This window comes from Cyprinus carpio, chromosome A17 (assembly GCF_018340385.1).
Source record: "Cyprinus carpio isolate SPL01 chromosome A17, ASM1834038v1, whole genome shotgun sequence".
In the NCBI taxonomy this organism is placed as follows: domain Eukaryota; kingdom Metazoa; phylum Chordata; class Actinopteri; order Cypriniformes; family Cyprinidae; genus Cyprinus; species Cyprinus carpio.
The window spans coordinates 12,877,862-12,901,346 of NC_056588.1; the positions used below are offsets into that span (position 1 = coordinate 12,877,862).

The 23,485-nt window shown below is 37.4% G+C and overlaps 1 protein-coding gene across 1 annotated transcript in view; it reads left to right on the forward strand.

Annotated features, from left to right (window-relative positions):
- LOC122148168 (leucine zipper protein 1-like) overlaps positions 1-22,520 on the forward strand; it is a 42,630-nt gene extending 20,110 nt beyond the window's left edge. The window contains 6 exon segments of the mRNA XM_042774151.1: positions 8,811-9,439; positions 9,442-9,545; positions 9,548-9,578; positions 9,581-11,970; positions 17,373-17,556; positions 17,715-22,520. Of these exon segments, the coding sequence (XP_042630085.1) occupies positions 9,031-9,439; positions 9,442-9,545; positions 9,548-9,578; positions 9,581-11,970; positions 17,373-17,528 (3,090 nt within the window). The 5' untranslated portion in view covers positions 8,811-9,030 and the 3' untranslated portion in view covers positions 17,529-17,556; positions 17,715-22,520.
- Positions 22,521-23,485: the final 965 nt, after the last annotated feature.

Consider the following 23,485-nt stretch of genomic DNA (forward strand, 5'->3'; position numbering starts at 1 on the left):
TTGACTCAGGGACGCTCAGGATTGTTTTGTTTTGCATTGTTGGCATAACATTTCTTGTATCTTGTTCAAAACAATCTCATACTTCCCAAGTGATTGTATGAGTGGCACGAAACTACAATGCCATGTTTTGTGGCATTTTTTTGTTGCTAGGTTGTGTTCTTTGAGTCTGTACTTTGTTCAGGTGCTTCTCCATGGCATCTGAGGCAGTCATAACTGACATGAGTCTTTTAGTCTTTTGGGGTTAATAAATATTAGTGAACCTCATGGACTAAAACTCAGAACCCGGATGAGATCTATAGATCTTTAAAGTAATAGCTGTGGTTTTATTTAGGCAGTTCTGCTGTATTATATCCCGCTGTGCTGTAATCCACAAGCAGCAAAAGCAGGTCACCTAAACAGAGCAGATGTTTAATTTCTGTGTCATCCAGAGTGGAATCAGGAAATGTGAAGTGGATACGATTTCACATTGACTATCCATTTCAGAAGTTTGGGATTTTTTTTTTTTAAGTCTCTTATGCTCACAAAACCGGCATTTATTTGATAAAAATACAGTAAAAACCATAATATTGTGGTGTGTGTGTGTATGTATGTATATATAATTTTGTTTTGTTTTGTTTTGTTTGTGACTTTAGTGATAATATTAGCCTCCCATTCTGTCATTCCCTGCTTTATCACAGCCCAACCTTTAAACCTTACGTCATTGTTACACCTGTGTGCTAAGCACAATGAAATGCACACATTTCCATTTCCTTGACTGATTTGATCATCACTGTACCACTTTATGTTTTTATTAATTTTGTATTTTGGAAAAACAGAAGGTGTCTGCATGTATTTGTGAAAAAGGCATTCAATTGGTGTCATATTACAGTTGTTCAATTTTCCTGTGAGTGATTTATGAGTTATTATCGACAGGTTTTGCTTCAGGGGCCAGATTTTATATTTGATGCTTATTGTACAAGAGTGTACAAGAACATCCTTTCACTCAAGCACTGAAATTCATTGTTAAATATTTATTAAAGGACTCATATTCATATATATATTTATTGTTTTTACATTTTTAGAAGTTTTGTTCATGTTTTATGGGAAGGACAGCCTTTGATATTAACAACAAAAGCCTGTTATTTTACTATTTAAACTATGCACGCATATGTGGTTAGTTGCTTTTAATTATAAGCATTTTTCCCCGCTGTCCATAGTCCTATCAGAACAGGTCCATTTTCAGGTCATGACCTACCAGTTGAAAACCACTAGTTAATGATATAACAGACATTGTTTTATTCAGTTCCTTTCCTTTCCTTTCCTTTTCCTGTTCACATTGCCAAAACTAATAATGAGAAACAATTAATCTCTCTGATGTCATAATATTTTTTTTTAAAGAGGCAGACCTTCTCTTACAGCTGTTATATGGCACAGAAACGTATTATATAGACTCACAGGTTTGTAGCCCTTTGGTTGATTGTAAACTGCAATTATGCATGGTTTTCAGTATTATGACAAATGTAGGGCCCTATGATTTCCACGATGCTGAAAACACGGACGGAATCGCGGAATCCAGTCATAAAAACGGAATTTACAGTTTAACGCGGAATGTCATGGAATTTGTCAAATTTTGAATGAATTAATCAAAAGTAGGTATTACACTTAAATCAAATCGCGATATGGATTAATATCTGTAAATATTAAGCCGGAAAAGTCGATTTTAAATATGAATCCTGCATGTTCTGCATGTCTCTGTTAATGAATGCCGCAGGAGCGCGGTTGAGTTTATTACACACATATGGAAGCCCGCGTGACACTCGTGGTGATTTCAGCGTCTGCCGTCTCATTAAATGAGGACGTAAACACATGAACAACATCTCCAGTACTGCTCTGAGAGTCACTTCATGAGAATTTGACCGTTTGATTTGAGTAAAACTAGCATCATATCACATAAACAGAACTGTAAAGGTATTCAAAGCAACCCGTTAAAGTATTTGCCAGAAATGTATTACTATTGTTCAGCAGAATGTACATAGCCAACTACTACTACTACTGCTAAAAAGAAACAAACATTATTTTTTAATGAATAATCACACATTTCTTCGATGTTTTAATTTTAATAGTAAATCAGCTTTGTTTACCAAAAAATAAAATTTGCTTAATTTTCAATAATTAAGAGATACATTTAAATTAATGTTTTATGCCTTCATTTGATAACCAGAAAAATGTAAATACCCAACAGAATTTCTGAAAAAAAAAAAAATAATAATTTTTTTAAGGCTATTTTAAGAAAAAAAAAATGAAGTTGTTTTTATGCATTTGAATAATTAGACATGCTAAAACAGAATTAGGTAACATTAAAACATGGTGAAGAAAAAATAAAACATTTCATAGGGCCCTAAACATGTAATTTTTGTTAAAGTTTTAATAAATTGATGTGAAAAGTTAATTAATGAAAATTTTTTGATAATTAGAAATGCTAATTTGATTAATAAAATTCGAGATTTAAAACAGAAAAAAAAAATAAAAAAAAATAAAACAGAATTTGGGAAAAAATAAAACAGATTTAATAGAAAAAATAAAACAGAATTTGGGAAAAAATAAAACAGATTTAATAGGGCCCTACAAATGCTTTAGAGTTTAGCTTAGCATCTTGAAATACACTGACACAGCATGCAGCGCTTCAGAAACGCCAGTGGAATTTTGTATCCTTGCTTTATAGGGACCTAAACTGGTATTCTCAGAAATGCACACTTAATTAAAAGACAATTGCAAACATACACACAGTGAGTGAGTCTAGACCTCACTCGAAATCTCCACAGAAACTCAAATAACAGCATAAATTCTGCTCAAGTACCTGAGTTTATAACAAACATATGTGGCTGATCTCTCTCCCTCTCTTGCTCTCTTCAGCCTTTCCTGTTTAAGTGTGTTTGTTGTGCTGAAATCGGTTCTGGAGTTGTGCTTTGTTTGTGTCTGGGGGGGTCAGCGACCGGTGGGATGGATTTGTCTCTTTACTAAATCAAAATTGACGAATAAATGTTTGCTTGCTGTGAGTCAGGAGATATAAACCTCAAAATACTGAGGTAAATAACAAGAATGTTTGTTGTTCAATCTATCTGTCCCAGTTGTCTAGGAGATGGAGGTAGGGATGAACCAGTGAGGCCTGTTCTAACCCCTCACACACTTCTGAGCTTTCATGTTTAGTGTATTTGATGTGCACTTCTGTAACTATCACTCATTAATTTATTGTTTACTCTTATCTGCAGTCAGACTATCTGAGACGTTGTTGTTATAAAGTGTCGCTGTGGGTTGCATCTTGCTTTGGATTTGACTGATAGACTGGCCTTCTGACACCCCGAGCATCATGCTTTCATCATGCTTTCCCGACTTTTTTCCCTTTATGTTGCAGTTAATCTACTTATTGTACATATAAAATACAAGACGTTCATATTAGTAGTCACTAGTCACATATTCATGATTGTGACCACATTCCGTTTACAATGTCTACCATTGTAGCATGTTTACATCTACACTGTCTTTATACAGTGTGTGCATACACACATAGAGAGAAAGCATATCTTACACACACACACACACACACACACACACACACACACACACACACACACACACAAGATATGGTCACAGCTTTGATGTTGCTGAGCTGGTTTTATCATTCTGCCAGTAATTCAAAATCTGTACCCTTAATTATCTCTCTATCTCTATCTCTTTCTATGTCTTGCATTTCTCATGTAGATATTTTAGCATTTTCTCATTAAAGTTGTAGTTAGTAAGAAAAAAGTTTTGAATTTTTACATTTATGATTTGAAATGTCAAAGTTTGCAGTGTTTCATTTATTAAAAAATAGTGTAACAATGTAACAAAAATGACATGTTGTGTTGTACTAGACCCCAAATGTATTTATTTAGACACTAAAGTTACAATAAAAAATGTAGGCCCTATGTCTTTGTAACAAAATCTAAAATCAAAGTAGTCTAAAGAAAGAAAGCACAGCAATATTTTTCAAGCAGAACATTTATCAAGTAGTATAGCTTGTTAGATATAAAATGGTAAAATACAGAACAGTTAGTTCTGAGAAAAGCTTTAGCATCACTTGTTTGCAGATGTCACTTGGTTTGATATGTTTTTATCTAAAGCAATAACATTCAGATAATTTTAAATGTGTTTTAATGTGATACTTTTTGAACCGACTGAATATTTATATTCAATAAAATTGGGTAATCTTTTTTTCTTATTTAGACCGAAGATGTTGGTATTTTGGCATTATAAAGCTGATGCAAAAACCAAATTGTCTTTAAGTTAGTATGCTGAAGGGTTTGTTTGCTTGTATAGTGATTTGTGTCTTTCTTTGGTCTGATGGTGCTTAAAGGAGCCTTGTGTTTTTTTTTTTTATATATATTTTTTTATCTTTGACTCTTGTGAAAGACCAAACAAATCTGAATTTAACATGTCTTTATTTTAAACACTAGACTGTTCTTTTCTCACCAGAGTCTTTTTGTAGCCCTGCTGTCTGCTTGGCAGTTCTGAAGTACAGCCCCACAAACATCAGGCTTCCTCTCCTTACTTTTCCATTTCTCCAAATGCGGTAAGGCGAGGGAGAAGAAAATGACATGACTGCACAGGAAACAACAAACTGAACATTATAGACTGGTTTTTGCTTTCATGGAAAAATGTAAAAAATTGCTGCTTCAAGATTCAGGTTGCCACTATTTTGTGGTTTGTCAGTTTCTGCCAGAACTGCACGAGTTCAGAGGAGGCCAAACACACACTCATCATCATCTCTCTTCCTTGCTCTCTCGCTCTTTTCAATTCAGTGTGCTGTCTTGGCAATACTTTTAACCCTGCAATATTGACAAAGCATTCAATCAATACAGGATCACCATTGTTAATGCATAACACTGATGTGTAGCAGAGAAATTAGCCATTTAAGGTGTCAAGAGCGGCCATGACAGTTAGCGATCTGATGTTAAGAAAAGTTGATGTGATGCAATGACTTTCATCAAAAGTGAAGATACACATGGTCCACATATGATCTGCGTCCTTTCAGATAATGTAGTCAGTTTCTGAAGAAATTCATGTGAATATAAATCATTTAACTGTTGTGTGTGGTTTCTGCCCACATACAGAAACAAACTACTGCAAACTATTTAAAAACACTTGAATTTTCTTTTAGCTGCAAATTAATTTAATCCTTTTGAAAGTAGAATGATGTTTTTTTTTAACAATAGAACAACATTTTATTTTTACGTTATGTATCTACAATTAATCTTTTTTTTTTTGCTTGTATCTTGACATTTGTCTCAGTTGGGGTAGTGTGGCTTTAAACCTCACCTTGTAGTGATCACAAATAATTTTTCATCTGGAAGCCATGTTTATAAAACGTGCACTCCCTCTGTCTCTTGTTGGTTGTGATTGGCATGATTTCTGGGATTGAGGGATTATTAAGGGATGTTAATTAAGAATAAAGAGCTTCAGGCTGGCCAAACTGATGTCAAGTGCAGGGGAAAGTCTTTTCCCCCCTTTCCTCCGGGGGAACAGAATGTTCAGGAGGCCAAAAAATCGCTTTGCGTGGCTAGGACTAATGATATGGTGCATGATTGCATGTGTGGTGCTCTTGAGGAAGAAAGAGAAAGTGTGCGTATGAGACTAGAAGCTAAGAAGTAAGAGAAAGAAGTATTTCCTTTGCATTTAGGTACTTTACCATGCCTTTAGTTTCTGTGCTGTTTTTTCTTATGGGTCTTTTTCATTTCTTTCTCACCACTATACTGCCCTACAAAGGCAAAAGACCTGAACTCGCTAGAGTGTGTAACTGAGAAAAACGACTTTAAAGTTTTTTACTTGTCCAGCCAAATTAATTGTAGGTAGGACACTGGGAATTTAACAATTAGATGTTTTAGTAATGAAAATTATCTACATTTAAAGAATTGTGAGCTCAAACTTGATTTTTATTTTTTATTTTGAAGTTAATGTACTCTGTCTTTACATTGTCTGCAAAACGTGAGAAGTCACACCAAGGCAGTAAGACTGTAGGATATGGATTTAATTGCGAACTGTTTGTAGGCTACTGATTTTATGATTAATCATGCTAGCTACGGCATTTGAATTCACACGCATCCAACTAGAAGTGATAGCCTGATGAATAATCTGCATTACAAAAAGAAAAAGAAAAATCTTTAAAACTTATTCACGATTACGTATTGCTGCCAAGGTATCTAGTCTTTACAGTGCTTTGTTATTTGGAGCTGTTTGGTAGATCGCGATCTATCTAATTCGTTTGTCTACACCGTAATTAAAATTCGGCAGACTTTAATGGACAGTAAAACAAAGGCAGAACACTGTATAACTCCAAACTGGTACCGTAACTGCATATTAACGCGTGGCTAAACAAAGGCAGAATGCTGTAATTCAATTTGAGCATTCCAAACAAAGTGAAAGAGTGGTAACTGGTGTTATACAGTGCTCTGCCTTGGTTTCTCCAGGGCTTTTCGAAGTTACGGTTGAGACGACCCATTATTTTCTCTGAAAAACAATGAAATTGACTCAAGATACTTATACACATGATAAAGGATGTCTTTAATGTCCCAAAAATATCAATAACTAATTTTCGACAAATATTGAAGTTACTGTCTTTTGCCTTTGCACGGCAGTATAGTTGCCTTGAGAAATTTGAGGACTTTTACTTGTCATGCAAAATGTCTTCTCATGTATTCTAGATTGAGGTCTAAAGACATTACATGATGAGACATTAGATTTTATTCTCATTGTTTGCACCTCAATCTCTGGTGCAAGGCAAACCTCTGAGTCTGATTTAAGAGTATAGCAAAATTTTAGCCCAGTTGTTGATCCACTATAAGTACAGTATAATAAATAAGTTCTTTCAATATGATTTTTCTTCATGTTTGCCTGATTAGGTGAAATCATGTTTGTGCATTTTCAGCATTTTCAAGGGGAGCGAGTGTCTTATCACGTTTAGGTTTAAGGACCAAGTCATAATTTCCTGACACGTTTTTTTTTTTTTTTTTTTTGCTAGTCTCTACACTTAATTTCACATTCTCATTCATTTTTGCAAAACTTTGTTTGATTGTCTTACAATTCACATTTCACAATTCATCTCATTTTTATTCTGACTGCTGTTAGTCACATGTTTTGCTTCTATCTGTTAGATTCTCAGCATCTAGGTTTTCTGTGATAACCGCCTCTCACTCGCACATCACCACTATTGATTTTAGTGTCCTTCATTACATAGTTAAAAATGGGGCCAAAGGTTAAGTCATAAACTTAACCCATACTATGCATGCCTTAAAGTGTTAACCCTCACTTCGTGTGTCCTGCGCCCTTGTGTAGAGTGCTCCGTTTATTTATAATGAGAAAGAATTACTGTTGTGGCACATTCGTAACAACTGTATTAAAAGTTGTAACAATAAATTACAAATTTGTTACTGACTGGATAGGGATTTCGCCATTGATGGACAGTTTGAAACCGGCCCATGAGCCTGTAGTTTGAGACCCATTTTGTAGATTCATACTGTGCAAGTTTGTTTGCATGTGTCCTTGAATCGTTATCCATGGTAGGTAGTCATTATAGATGTGCATATGTTAGTTTGCTCTTGTGTGCTTGTGAATCATTGTGTGTGTGATCCTGACCTTAGAAGCCCCTTCACTGAGGGATCTTGCCAGAGTGATTATGAATGTCATGTGTCATGGAAATCTGCCTTAGATGTGCTGGATCTCCTTCCTGCTTGGCTGGTACATTTACTGGATGACTCGTTTCCTGTCTAAACCCCGAAATACTGCTGCCTGTGCCTCGCACACCATAAAATTATGGGATTATGAAAGTATTATGACAGAATTCCTGCAATCCACACACAGCAGCTCATTCATTTGGGCCCGTCTCCATCTTGGTGGGCCTGCCAGTTGAACTGTCATACCGAAACTCACTTTAGATTAAGTTGTATAAAAAGCTCTACTACCTCTGGACCCGCTGTTACTGTGAACTGATGACTAAACTGACAACTGCTATTAAGACATTTTGCATTAGAATTAATGTTATTTGATGTACATGAATGTAATTTAAATGTACATGAGATTTTAATTGGTAAATTAAAATTAAAAGCAGTAAATTAGTAAGGGGTAGTGGTTCACAGCATCAAATTTATAATAAAAAATGGCTACACCATTTTTATTTTTAGTTTGAGAAGCACTGTCCTTTAGGCTACTTATAGTGTGCGTTGCTGTGGCCAGAACTGTCCTTGGGGTGTTAAACATTCTAAATCTTGCTCAGCATCTTGAGGGCATGATTAGGGGTGGCTGTCACTATGAATGTTGCCATAGAGACAGGCACATGGACAGAGGGCAATATCAGAGAGTTGTGCTGCTGTCAGCAAAAGTTCAGCAAGAAATCGATGCTGCAATTAGCATAGGTTGTTATGAGGGCCAACAAAGCAGTGTATGTCCCTTCTCCTTTGTCATCCTTTTCCCCTTCCAAGGTCTTCTTTAGCTTAGTGGCTTAGCTTTCCTTAGTTAATGTGTGCTCTGATATTAAAAAAAAAAAAAAAAAAAATGGTTAAGTTGAAGGCTAAAACTGAAGGTTTATGAATGTAAAATCATGCACAGATGTAGTATGCATTCAGGTTTGGTTGATGTGGTTACGCAAACCATAGTTTAACTTGTTAAATTATTCAGATGGTGTAAACTTTGCAAACAACTTAGCAATTACAGACATTTCTCAATTTTTTTTTCATAAATATGCTTGTATTTGTTTAACAACAGGTATTCAAGCTTTATGTTCTTTTCTTTTTGTCTTGCAGGTGATCAAAACTCGGACACGAACTTGGATCACCATTGATAGCGGAGACAAGGCTGAAATAAAAAGTATTCGAAACTTCCTCCTAAAGGTAGGAGGAAATCATAGGGACCTATCCTATTTGAAGTACCCGGAACCATTTAGAAAACACCACCATACAAATGTGTACCCCTCCATCAAACAATCATAAAGACCTCACAGTAGATTAGCATTAGAAAGAAAAAATGACAGACACAACAAATCGCCATCTGAGACACAAGTTGCAGAGCTTCGGACGACGTCTGGATGAGCTTGAAGAGGCCAGAGGCAAATTACAGAAAGCTGAAGATGAACTTCTTGACATTCAGGACAAAATCATTCAGGCTGAAGGGAGTAATTCCTCACTGCTCTCCGATGTGGAGACAATGCGAAAAAGATTGCTCAAAATTGAAGGCAAAGATGAAGAGGTCAGGAAAGCGGAGGATCTTTGTCGTGAGGTTAGAGAGAAATTAGATCAGGAAGAGACAATTACCAAGGATCTCAAAGTAGAGATTGAGCGTCTTCAGCGCAGAATGACTGAACTTGAGAAGCTTGAAGAGGCATTTGGTAAAAGCAAGTCAGACTGTACGCAGTTGTGCCTTAGTCTTAATGAGGAGAAAACCTGACCAAAAAGCTTGCAGCAGAGCTTGATGCCTTGAAGGCCCGTGTCAAGGAAGTGGATACCTCTGAAGCTCGACTAGACATGGCAGAAAAATCCCTTCTACTGCAGAGATGGAGAAACTAAAGAGTCTCACTCAGACATTGTGACTGAACGCAAAAGACTTCTGGAAAGGCAGAGAGAGGATGAAAAAATCATTCTCAAGCTGACTGAGAAGCTTGAACGTCAGAAAAACAAACTAGGCCCAGCAGACCACAGCCGATTTGATTCTAGAGATCTTCGAATTGAGGATGAGTTCTCAGATGGCCTTACGTCCAAACTGGCCAGGAAGAAGAGTTTTGACTACTTGAAGCATCCAGATGACCTAGATTTGAGAAATGAGTCAGAGAATGAGAAAAATAGCTTTGAGGGGCAAGAAGATAATAAGGTTAAAGACCTCAGCCAGGAAGTGGAAAGATTGAAGAATCGTTTGAAGCAGATGGAGTTAGTGGAGGAGGACTTGAAAAACATGGAATCCAAGAATGCTGAACTGACAGAAAAGTACCAGCAGGAGAGGAACCACAGTCAAGCTCTCCATGACCAGGTTGAGCAGATGAAAATGCAGCTCAATGGTTGCAGCAGTAGTAATGGAAACTCTGCACTTACCAGCACTACAAAGGTCCTGGAGAATGGCAAGGCAGAAAATGAAGAGATCCATGTACGAAGCTTCCGACAGGAGAAACCTAAATTACTGAACAAAAGTCCTGCTGCTTCTGAACCAGTCACCTCAAAGTACAAAAGCAGAGAGGCATCTCCTCAGCAGAGGCGAGAAACTAAGCAGAGGAACAAAGACCTTTGTCACTCTGCAGAAAGCTCCCCAAAGACTGTACGAAGGACTCTTAGTCCAGCACATAATGTTAGAAAAGGTATAAAGACTGGTGCTTTCAGTACTATTTCTGATAATGGGACAAAAGATGGAAAGAAAGATGAAAAAATTGGAAGTGCCTTAAGTGCTCTCAATGAAAGCAAGAAAGTTTCAGTCCTTAGCCGCTATCCTCCAGCTGCTTATGACCAAAAGTCTTGGAAGCAACCGGTCAAGCAAAATGACAGTGATAGCAATAATAGTCGAACAGAGAAGTTGTCCAAGTACCCTGGAATTGATAGTAAATCAAACAACTCTGATGGGTCACTCATAAATTCAGCCAGTGCTGCTATCATTGCTTCACTTGAGAAAGGACTAACCGAACCTGAGAATTTAGATCAGGATGCTTCTGCAATGTTGAGTCTGTCCAAGGCAAATGGATCCTATACTGCTTACAGATCCCATGTATCTTCATCTGTTCCGAGTGATCATGGTTCTGATGGTCACTCCTCAGCCTCTGAAACCGAATCCATTGGTTCCAGACGATTGGCAGGTGGGCAAAATGACCCCCTGATGTCAAGCACAAGTGGAAGAACATCATCAAAGTACACTAGATACTCACGGCTGCAAGAATCTTACTCTGATGATTCCTCAAAGGGCCCTTTCAGTGAGGAGCAACACAGGCCTCTTACAAAGGAAGGTGATACCCAGGAAACGATGCATACTACCTCAGGTATTGAAGTCCGCAGAGTATGCAGCCCTCGTGAAGCCCTCCAGTCAAAAGCTGTCATCAAGCAAGCCATTGTTGAGATTGACAGAAAGGAAGTGATGTCAGGGGGAATCACAGAGCCTTTGACCACTAGTGGGAAACCCAAGATCTCCACTAAGCCAGTATTGACTAACAAGATGACCAGCAGTATCACCTTCTATCCCAATGACCCCAGCTCCTCTCGAACAAGCAGTCGGAGCAGTAGTTTATCAAGCGAGCCCCCTTCCAAGGAAAGGCACACTTCCACAAGTAACATTGTGATCAGTCCCAGTAGTGAGCACAGAGGTAGCATCTCTATACCTTACGAAATATCCATCCCTAAGAGTGAGATCACTCTACGTCAAGGTGAGACTGATACTGACTTCTCTGAAACTCACAGTTACCTTGAGACTGCTCCCGTGGAGGTAGCCCTCCTATCTCAAAGCAGTTTCAGCCTCCAGTCTTCAGAAGCTTCAGACTTGAACAATGACATTGAGTCTGGGTTTGAGAGCAGAAGTAGCAGCACCACCGTGACCAACTGGAAAAGCCACCACAACCACCACTCATATGATGACAGTTTGCCAGAAATAAGAAACGTCACTGTCAGGAGCACTTGGAGCAGCAGTGGGGCAGCTTCTGTGGATGAATCTGCTCGAGCACTCAGGCAAGATGGCTCAGAGGATGAGGGTGAGTCTGCAACCACCTGGAGAGCATATAGGGCAACTACAGTGTTGGACACTACATCAAATTCCAGCACTGTTGCTAAATGTGGAAGTAAACCCAGTCCAGGGGAAGTATATATGCATAGAATCAACAATGCAGCACCATCGGCCCATGATCTGGGACGACGGAACAAGAAGACTCCTTCACCAGAGAGAGCTATTGCACATGAGCCTGTCAGTGCACAGCTTCTACAAAGATGCCGTAAACAGCCCATGGTGAGTACTGACTTTTTATTTTTGACCATATTCAATAAAAATATGAAGATTCCATTCACAGACTGGACAAGTTTAGCCATGCTAACTTTATTAAAAAAAAAAGAGATAATTTTATAAACGTATTTAACCTTTAAATGTTTCTTTAGACATTTATGTAACCTTTTACAGGGCTCCAGACTGCTAAAACGGTTGCATTTGTGACCAAAAATACTCATTTGCGAATTATATTTTTGCTGAGATTGCCACTGGTAAATTTTAAATTGACATGCTATGACAAAAATTTGCATTTAATGCCTTTTTTCCTACTTGTTTTTATGATCACATCTTTTGTTATGTTGATGTAATAACGACATCTTTCAAAAAGTCCTCATCTCTGCCGAACGCCAGCGCTGATGGCACACCTGCTAAAAGCAGCTCCAATTTTCCTGCACGAGAGAGATTGAATATGACGGTGACATACGAAGTAAAAGTGCAGAAAAGCAGTGTCTATTTTGTGCACAACTTGAGCAAACTACAAAAGGAAAGCCTGTGTAGCTGTGTGTGGACATATCGATAACAATTCTCGTTTACAATATTTTTAACAATTCTAATTTATAATCGATACTATGGCTTCTTGTTATCAAGATCTTTAGTCTATATGCTTGGTTCTGTTAATGTGTGGGCTTCATATTATTTGTAGTGCACTTGCTGTCAAATCGCAATAAGCAATTTCTATAAACAAAGTAAAAGCTTTAAAAATATGCCAAATTCATAACGAAATTCAAACAATAAATGCCGTTTTGTCACTCTTTAAAGTGGCGTGAGTGATCTTTTTAGCACCTCGTATTTTTCTCTTTACTAATATAGTACAAAATAAACATGAATGGGCACCAAAAGGTATTTTATAAGAGAGCCCACAGTACAACTTGCTGAAATGTCTCATGTTATTGCACATTCAGTGTTTCAAACTGTGGAAAGCATGTAAAGCTTGTAAACAATGCCACCCCAGGCTCAGAATAACCATTTGGTGTCCATAAGCTCATTAGTCAGCTAAAAAAAAAAAAAAAAAAAATAAAGAGGATAAATATATGCACTATATTACCTATTCATATTTTACTTAACCCGTTGTCTACATGATAAGAAAGCAAGAAGCTAAAGATACAATTCAACACAGATGTAATTTCATGTTACTTACTAAAAAAGACAAACAGACTGGATGTGTGCATGCATATGACAACATTTATAGGATGCATTGAGGAGGAGGCCAAACTACAATTTACTTATGTTCAGCACTTCTTTTTTTTTTTTTTTTGAGCTCTCTTTTAATGTTCAGCATAGGTTCAGGTTTATTTTGAATTCTCATCATGATATTTGCTAGTTTGTTAGTATGAATGCATTTCTTGCAAATTGTAACCTTTTTACTGTATGAGATTTGCTCAGTCCACTGATGGTCGTTTTTCACCGTGGTCAGTTCTGATCAATGAAGATAAAGATAATCAGGAGCTAGTTATTGCTAGCTAATATTTCTGTGTAAGATATTGATAGATGTAAAGGGTGTTGAAAGGACAGGTCAGAGGTCATGCCTTTGTTTTTAGCAAAGCTGTTAGTCAGGTCAACTGGCAGTTTTTGTCTCAGCAGCTTAACCAAATTGATTGTGGGGTCACCCCAGCAGTCAAAACAAAACAGGGAAAGCAGGCCCTTTTCACTAACTTTCACCCTTTTTCATTTACCGAGAGTACAAGTAAGAGAATAGAGCTGTATCCTATCAGTGCACCAATTACCATCATCCTTTCATTAAACATCTCAAACAGCCCAGCCCACAAATTTACCCACAAAGACCTAATTAAATCACTGAGATGGCCTTCAAACATGGCCCCTTCCTGGCACACGACTTCAAAAACAAAAACTGCCCCTTTTTCTTCAATCTCTCTTTCTCACGTTCTATTTCATGCCATGTTTGTTTTCTTTGTCTATTGCTCTGATGGATGGCAAATGCCTGTTCGTTTATCTGAGAAAGCTGGAAGATTTATGCACAAGTGAATTCTAGCACTTTCATAACCAGAGGTCAGATCATTTGTCTTACTCTCTTCTCCCTATCACTCAGTGAAGGTTAGCTTTCTGTGTATTACAGATGGTTCTTCATGCTGTCATTGCAGCTGTAAGTTAATATACTACTATTGTGATCACACAATCATTCATTCGCTCTTATTTCTCTCTGTCGGGGATTCTCTGTCATTAATCTTTTATCTCTTTCAGCTTTAAAGCGTCTTTCCATCTGTAGAAGTAAATGTGATTTGTACCATAAACCGTTAAAACTGAACGGTTTTGTGAGTAAAGATATGTATGAGCATGACCTTTTCTTCAGTTGTGTGTATTTTTTGACTTGTGGACATGTAAAAAATGACCTCAGTCAAAACACTCTCTCAGTAGTTTTATTTTTCTGCTGTTTCCAACAGTTATACTTATACGTCTCTGAAGAATTCTCTGTTTAGTCGTTTTCATTTCCACTACAGGGTAATTTCTGCCATGATGATGGGAATGTTGTTTTTAACATTTTTAGAATAAAATGACTCACTCCTTTGTCTTGCTAAGGGTATTTTCATAGCTAGCATTTTACACAGAATAATATACTTTTTTTGTGTAAAGATTGACTTTTTTTTTTTTTTTTTTTAACATACCATACTGTAAATGTCACTCTGTTTTAGGTACAGTAAAAAAAAAAGATATATTTTATAGTTTAAGTTTGAAAGTTTGTGACAAGACTAAAACAATAAAAAATCTATACATTAAATTAATGAGAATAGTAGCATAAATAGGCAAAAAATGAAATATTATTTCTAATGCAAATCAATTCCTGGGACATAAAAAATGCCTATAGTCAAAGAAGCACCTACATGTTCTCAGTCTAGCAGGCTTCAACAACTGACTGAAAGCAATCTCCATCCATTCCCACTCAATCTGGAGTCCATTAGCAAGGATTTATCTAATCAGCCATGGTCAGGCATGCATTCAACTTTATCTCCAACTCATGTGATTATTTTTTTTTTTTTTAACCCTGAATTTAAGACTAGTCATCTCAATAAATACCTCAAACTCAGGGCTATCACTATGATTGTGACAAACACAACATAATCAACTTTTAAATGAAGAAACTGAGAATTTTGTCTGTTTTTCAGCTGTTTGTAAATCATTACGTGTTGCATTGTAAAACTCCTCCGACTTTAATTGCGGTCACAGCTGTGGATGCAGTATTGAATTGGTGATTCCATTATTTCTATTCATTTCTTTGTATCACATTGCATGGCTCTTTTTTATCCCAGTGTATCTACAGTGGAATAGCTTGACTGATGTCTTTATTTAAACATTCAGATGGATTTCCAGCCTGTGTCTTATATAAGATCAATAGCACAGTGATTAGAGGGAGATTCAATCTGTCCATCAATGATGTGGTGTCATTGTGCTGACAGGGACAGGTTTTATCTCCTTCACATGTACATGTCCAGGAGTGTCCTCACAGATCATGGTCATCTGTTTCATGTCTCTGACACAAAGCCTATGTGAGTCAAATATATGTGCTAAAGTCATTAATACTCCTGCTGAGAAGAGCAGTATGAAGTAGTCCTGGTTGACCAGATGTCGTGTTATGTTTAGAGCTAGTATGACTTTTCTTCCCTGCGTATAAAAATACACAAATCTGGAGAGATTTATGGAGGAATTTTGATCACAGGTTTATATATATTTTTTTTCTCTTGAAGTTAATATGGGACAATTGTGCTTAGACCGACAACCATAGCTGCTTATTAATATAACACTTTGCTTATATTATAGCACTTTGGTTAATGGCATCGATGTAGTGTGATTTTTAAAATAATTTAACAGCTTGTCTGGACAAAATCACCTTGTCATTTTTTGGGCTTGATTCTGTGATTCCTTCACTTTGGGTGTGCTTCCGCTTGTTTAATGTTTCTTAATGAAGACACTTCCAGCTAAGTGGAAAAAAAGTAACACTTAAAGATTTGGTTATTCATTTGTAATATTTTCACAGATTTAATGTGGCAGTACTACTGTATACAGTAAGCATATCAGAAGGTAATACTATAGTACTCTGATATGCAGGGTGTCATGGTTTTGAATAATATGTAACTCACATAAGCACAGATTACACATACTTGAATCACATAAATCACACTTGATATAAAATAATGGAATTGATTTCATTAGCTTTTTTTTTAAAGCTAGCATTTCAAAATGTTTTGTTATAGGCCACATGATTGGTACTAAGTACACTTGATCTATGTTAGTAAATTTTTTAATAATAATAATAAAAAAGAAATCTAGACATTTTTCCATTTCAGAACAATCACTACTAATATTCATATAATGTGCTTTTGGACTTCCTGTACCGTGGATTTACATGGAACCCATTCCGTCATGACATCTTTCTGTAAGATTGTGCTTGGGTCATTTCCACCCGTTGCCCCTTCCTGAGTGACACAGGAAGTTGCAAGGTTGCGCCTGCCCATTTGGCAGCCAATGCATCGTAACTGGTTTCCTGTACACCCACATCTTGTATCCCAGCAGTTCTCAAGCCCTATTATGGACAATTAGCATCTGTCTGCTGTGTAAGAAATTCCACAGCAGTGTGTGGTATATCCTGCTGCCTCATTTGAGAACTTTTTATAACTGACGTCATAAACCATTTGGTTGGCTGTGTAAAGTCTCCACCTCCATGGTAAAGAAAAGAGACAATAGTCGTTCTATATTAGGACTTGTTCTGCAGTCCGAGAAATTTCTCTCCTCTGACGTGTTTGATAAGTGTTTGGTCTGTACAAAAATGAAGAATTCTTATACTTCTTTGGAACTGACAATAAAGATTTTAATTAAACATCTAGGACTGTTTAAATGTAATGTTTAAAATAGTTATCCTTGCCTGGCTTTTTTTTTTTTTTTTTTTTTTGGAACCCAGCAAACTTGAAGGATATATACGTGTGTTCCTAATATCAGGGAATTAAAATAAAAAAATTGCAATTACCAATATATTAAAAAGTCATACAAAAATCTGGGAAATTTCTTATTTTATCCCCTTGAAAATGCTCTTTGTTATTCTGTGAGTCTCTATAAAATTAATCTTGCAATAATCACAATTGAGTAGAAAAGTCATTGGTCAAAAAGTATTATATATTACTAACTAATTCGTGGCATTTCAATATCTGCTTTAAATGGCAGTTACATATTGCCATTTAAATAAAGGAATTTTATGTACACAATATTCACCAATTAGTCATATTGCATATAATAGATTTAATTATGTGACTGTGACAGGCCTCTGAACCTTTAGAGAACATGGTAGAATTTGGTGGATAAATCAGTTGAAATTATTAGTAAACTGTATCACATTTGTTGTATGTTTATTCTCCTCCCAGTCTGCAGATGATCGAGAAAGTGCTCCGTCCTCATGGCGAAGGCAGCCTGGGGGTGATGTGGAGTACGATAGGTCTGGGAGTCGTGGGGCGTGGTCTAGCAGGAACCGCACAGCTGATGGAAGCCGGTCTTGGTCAGATCGCCATCTGGACAATTGACCCAGATTACCCACATTTCTAACAAGAGGTACGTGTTTTCTTATAACCTTTTTCAGCTAAACTTATCTAAAGCTACACCCCATAGAGGATTCTGGGTTATGCTTAATTAAAGCATGCTAGAAGCTAATTACTCAAATGTTAATGAGTCCTAACCTAAAGTATCCTCGTGTGTTTTTATTGCCTTAGCTCTTACATCTCAAAGTGGCTCTTGTGCACAGGGAATGAAGCTCATCTCCTCTCTTCAGTTGCATCATATCTTTAAAAACCCATCAGATTACCAGGCAGTGACTCCCTGGAACCTCCTCGTCGTACTTTTACATCAACCACACCTGTATGAATTCACTATCTTCCAGCTGTCGCTTTGGGAACAGAAGTCACATATTCCTACAGCGATGAATCCTCTTCTGCTCCTTGTAGTTTATTGAAGTCGTCAGATGTGACAAGGGAGAGGCTCAGACTTGTGACTGTCTTGCTGTTGGGAGGATGTAAAGGGGGCTTTGGGACATTTATCACCATTTTGAGAACCCCACACAGACCTCTCTAGTTCCACAGGTCCTGGTAGATGTCCAAATTTGAGTTTCATGTGTTATTCTCACAAGGAGCAAGTTACAGCGTGTGGCTTTCCAAGTAGTTTGACAATCTCACTTTTTTTTCTGGATGGTGGTTAATTCAGGAATTCTTTGGGATTATTGCACACAACTAAAATTCATTGATTGTCCAGGTGTTCACAGGTAGAGCCAGTAGACAACTACATGCTTAGAGTATATGCCAAGTCTTCAGTATGCATTCATGTAATTAAGCCCAGTTTTTCACCCTTAAAGCTCCTGGTGTCCAAGTTTTTTTTTTTTTTTTTCTCATTTGTAATCTGATCATGTTCATTGAACTGTATTCTGTGACTAGTTTGTTTAATTCCTTCATCTTCTCTTTAACTGAATTTGATGGTTGCACAACCAGCATAGCGAATGCACAGGACCACCAACACTAAAATCTGGGAAACGCATCTGCATGGTGACCCTTTCCCGCCTCAGTAGCTCTGAAGGGATTTTGGCTTTGGATTCCAAACCAGCTGGAGAAGAATCCAATCATCTAGAGCTCATCTCGATGTGACCTCGTCCATCTGGGTAGCTAACCGGGATTAACCCAAATGCTGGACATTTCTGGAGGATTTTAAGAGCGGTCTCCTCACAGCCGCTTTGTAACTTTATTCGCAAACTTTGCACAGAAAGACACTGATCCAAACTCTCAGTGTGTCACAGGAAACCAGTGTTAGGGATTCTGCTGGTCCGAGTCAGTCCCTAGATGGGTCGTGTTTTCAGTTATTTCAGCCGTAGAGCTTGTTGAGCCTTGAGGGTGGCTAGCATGATACAACAGAGGATCCAGAATGCTTAAGTTAGAAATGCTTGTATCTGGATAAACGGCCTCACCATTGAAAAGCATCGGAATGCCCATCACTTTGTCCTCATGCGGTTAGTACTTGTTGAAATATTATTGAATAGAGCTGCTGCAGTTGAAATGTCTTGTACTGTTTCTATTAGGTTTTTAAACTCCAGTGCCGCCAATGATTCATTTTCTCATTCAGGCTCAGATTCCTCTTGTCCTTAAAACCTACGCTGAAGTATCTGTGTGTATTGATATCGCTCTTATCCAATTCCATGTCTCGATTGAACCCGACGATGAGAACGAAGGGTCCATTGTCCCTCGGCCCGCCAGATGATCTCAGTCTCCAATGTCACTGGAATTTGGGATGTTTTATTTTTCTGTTTCAATCTAATGCTGTACATATAATTTTCTGGGAGCTGATGTTCAGGTGGGCAGTTTGCTTTCTTTGCAGCACCTTACTTGGTTATTACAGCTTTAAAAAGATCCATGCCTCACCATCGCGGTCGGTTTTGCTTCGTTCTGGTTTCATGTGCTTCTGTGTCCTGTATAGTCTCTGCCCTCTGCTTGGGCTGGATGGAGTCTTTGAAACACAAGTGGAAATTTCTTTTTGTCTATTGGTTTATCCATTTAAAGTCATTCTAATGAATTTATAATTGCACTTAAATCATCATTAAAACAGACTTATGAAGTAAAAAAACAAAACAAACAAAAAACAGACTATATCCGTCTGAAAATGTCATTTCTGATGTATAAATAATGTTTTCAGAGCTTTGGTTTGGATTATACCTCAGAAATGGAGACACTACACATAATTGACGTGGCTTAACAGCAAAAATATTTAATGTGTAATGAATAATATAAGGAATTTACCATCCAATTTAAAACGGATATAATTTTCTAAAGCTGCCCATATAGCATTTATAGCATATATATTATTATTATTATTATTATTATTTTTTTTTTTTTTTAATTTATGAAAGTTTCTCAGTAACTCATTTGACTTCGGCCAGTGGTTTGGCTTTGTACTTCACAAATTTTGGTTTGTGCTTTTTTCTGCACAGTAAAACCATTGTGTTTTTCCAAATGCCTTCCCCAGACTTCACCTCTACTTCCTGTTCAGGGGTCTTGGGCTGAAGCGAACATGCTGGTTCCTCTATCTCATGCCCTTGCTTTCCCAGAATACCTTAGTGCTCTAGGCTGCTGTAATCCAAGCTGCCGATTCCTAAAGCCATTTTATTAGCTGGCTAAAGCAGTGGCAGCAGGCCTGAAATACGGCCCCAGGGTTGGCTTGCAGGTCGGAGGTTAGTGCTTCATTTGATGGGCTAACTTCTGAGGGAGGAAGTGAGACAAGCTGGCAGCAAAAAAAAGCAAAAGAGGAAGCAGAGAGGGTGAACGGCCAGCTAGCTGGGATGGTGTCCATGCGTGGTACCAAGAAGAACAAGGAGGTTCACCCTGGATTCTGTAGAGTTAGCAGTTTCTCAACTTCCACAAATAGTTTAAGGCATTATGAATTGTAAATCCTTCTATAATAAATTTGTGCCTCTCAAAGCTTGAAAACATGATCCTAAAACTGCAGCATGACCCAAATCGATGTGATGATATAGTGCGAGTCTACCAGCAGAAAATACCAGCAGACTCTTCCCTCCCAACCCCCCGGCCAGGCAAAGGTCTCTCGGTTGCTTCAACGCGCAACCGCAGCTGTCAGGAACCGTAGTTTTTATATGCTCTGAAAGTTTCTGAAAGCTGTCTTTTTAAACCGCAATTCTCAAGGAATTCTTCCTCATTTGTCCACCCCATTTACTAATGTGTCAGTGTGCCGTTCGCCCTCAGTAGTCATTGAACATGTCTCTGATTTTCATTTCTCTAATTCTGTTTTTAGCAATAATGGCTGTGAGATTTGATTACATGTCTCAGGACGAATCAATGGTTATAGTTTCACATATTGTACGTTTGAAAGAACTAACATAAAAATAATATATCTTCCTACATCAAGGTTTTCCCATCTACATCTCTTTTGTGTACATTTAGGAGGTCAACCTTAACCTAGCTGTGACACAAGTCAGTAAGCATTACCATGTTTAACTTCTGTCAGTTGGTGATGACTCAGAATGGTTTTTAATCATTGTTGGTGACAATTTTCTAAGCCTTATTGAGGAAAGTAGTTGTAATTATTTTCTAAATGTCATTTATAAGCAATAAAGTAATATTGAATGTACAGAAGAGACATTTTGAAGGCTGTGTTATACCCGCATTGTGTGCCAGCATTGGCCCTGAAAGGTCAAAAATAGTTCACTGTGTCATGAAAAATCACTCCAGAATTGCACTTAACCAGCACTTAACTTAAATGACTCTTTTGACCTTTTCCTTAACATTTATGGATTTCATTTTCTAATGAAATTCTACCCCCCCACCACCCCCACCCCCATTTTTGTATCACTTTCCCCTTATTAAGTGAATGTACAGCCATCAAAGATGTGTATATATATACGTGTGTTTGTGCACTGGCCAGAATGACAATAATTCACCTGCAGCAACTGTGAGACAGATCTTATATTTTTGGGGGTTGAGACATGGACTGTCCACATTATTTTTAAAGACAGCAAAGTGTTTTATTTTCATTTGTGACATTATTCTTTTTTCTGTAAGGCCAAGTGCTCTGTATTGTCTGTTTCAGTTGATACGTAATGTGCCAAAAATCATTCCAAGATATTTTTGTAGTTTACAAGGAAACGAAAAGCTTCTTAAGCATTATTGAAATTAAAAGGGTAAATATTTCTGTTGTCAAGCTTTTCCTTTATCTGCTTCTTTTTTTCAAACTACAATCGGATAGGTTTTATTTAAAAGTATCTTGTAATTTTGTAAAGTGGGCCATGTTAATTTTTTTTTTTGTTCGTTGTGTAGATGTGTACCTTATTGGGCTCCTGGAGAGTGTTTTATGGATGATTAATCTCAGTGTTCTATTTTATTCATAATTTGTATCAACTATTAAAGTTAGCAGACTCAGTTAAGTGTGTTAATTCACCAGCTTTTCGCTTTTTTTCTCCTTTCATTCTAAGGGAAGTGTTAGGGTAAGTAAGATGGACCTGTTGAGCCAGGGGCTCAGAATGGTTCAGTTCTGTACTGTTCTCATCTTTTATTAACCGCTCAGACTGTGGGTTTCCCTTCTGTTCATTCATCTCCTGTGCCGTATTAAAAGCGCTGCCAAAGACAGATTTCAGGCCTTAAACACACATACACAAACATGCTGTAACACACAGTCACTGAATTAAAGTTTACTGATATTTGCTTACACTGCACATATAACTACAGGCCTGCATCGTTAAAGAAGGGAGACAAAAATTGAGAGTGTCTATGTGGTGATTTCTCTCTCTGATCAAGCAGATGTTGGTATTGCGTGAACCTGCAGTGAGGACACAGGTGAACATGCTCATTGTATTCAGCCTCTCAGTGTCACCAATAACACTGTTTCAGTCTTCCACCTTTGTACTGTAATATTTGTGCATGTTTCAGCTTAACATGTTTCACCAGTGTGCATGGAGCTTGATATCTCTTTAGGCTGAACTGCAGACTCTATGTATTCCAGCTAATATAATAAAAGCAACTTGTTTGTAACAGGTTTGGTTTTGTGTTTTTTTCGAGTGGATAAATTTCTTGGATAATCCGCTGGCAGATGGTTACTAGACATGACTGATGGACTCAACGTACATTCCAAGAAGCTCTGCTGTCATTTAATAGATTTATTGGTGATAACAGTCTAATAAAAACACAAACCAAAGGAATTTGATATTCAGTATTTTTGACACTGAAACCCCTTTGGTTTCAACTGGCGGAACACACTCTTTGTGTGATGCCAGATAGATCAATCTAAATACAACTCTTCAATTAGAATAAGCAACACTCATGAGGCATTTTAGGCATGTGGGTTTTCCCATTGGAAATTTTATTTTTTTTGTACGGTAAGTACAAAGAGAATAGTTAAGTCCACGCCACAACTATACTGATAATGACACACAGCAGCAACATTGATGGAATCACCTTTTGAGAACATTTGAAGTGGATCAAAACCTTTCATCAAAGTTGTCGTAAAACCAAAATGCATTCTTTTCTTAGGACAACTTTGATAAACTTTAAATGCTGACTGCTGTATATAGATAGATAGACAGACAGACCGATCGATCGGTCGGTGGTGTGGACACGCTTTTTGGTGTGAACTAAGAAAGTCATGAAGTTTGTAATAACACAAGGGTGAGTAAATGACTTGAGAATTGTTCCTTTATTTAAAAGCATAAGTACATATTAAACGTATGGTCGGCATTTTTTGGCTTGGTACTAATAATAAGCAATACTGACAGCGAGTTCATAACATAGCAATGTGCCCTTCAACACAGATTTTAAGTCGTTGTAGTGTGTGGGTGATTAAGAGTAACATCTGCCTGTAAACAGGATGAGTCATGCTCGAGTTCTGACACGCTCATGTACCCATTACTGCAAAGCGCGTGCATAAAAAAATACCCCTCCTAGTTGACATACTCCGAGTCTAACGCAATGAAATATTGATCAGAGATCCCAGAAGGCAT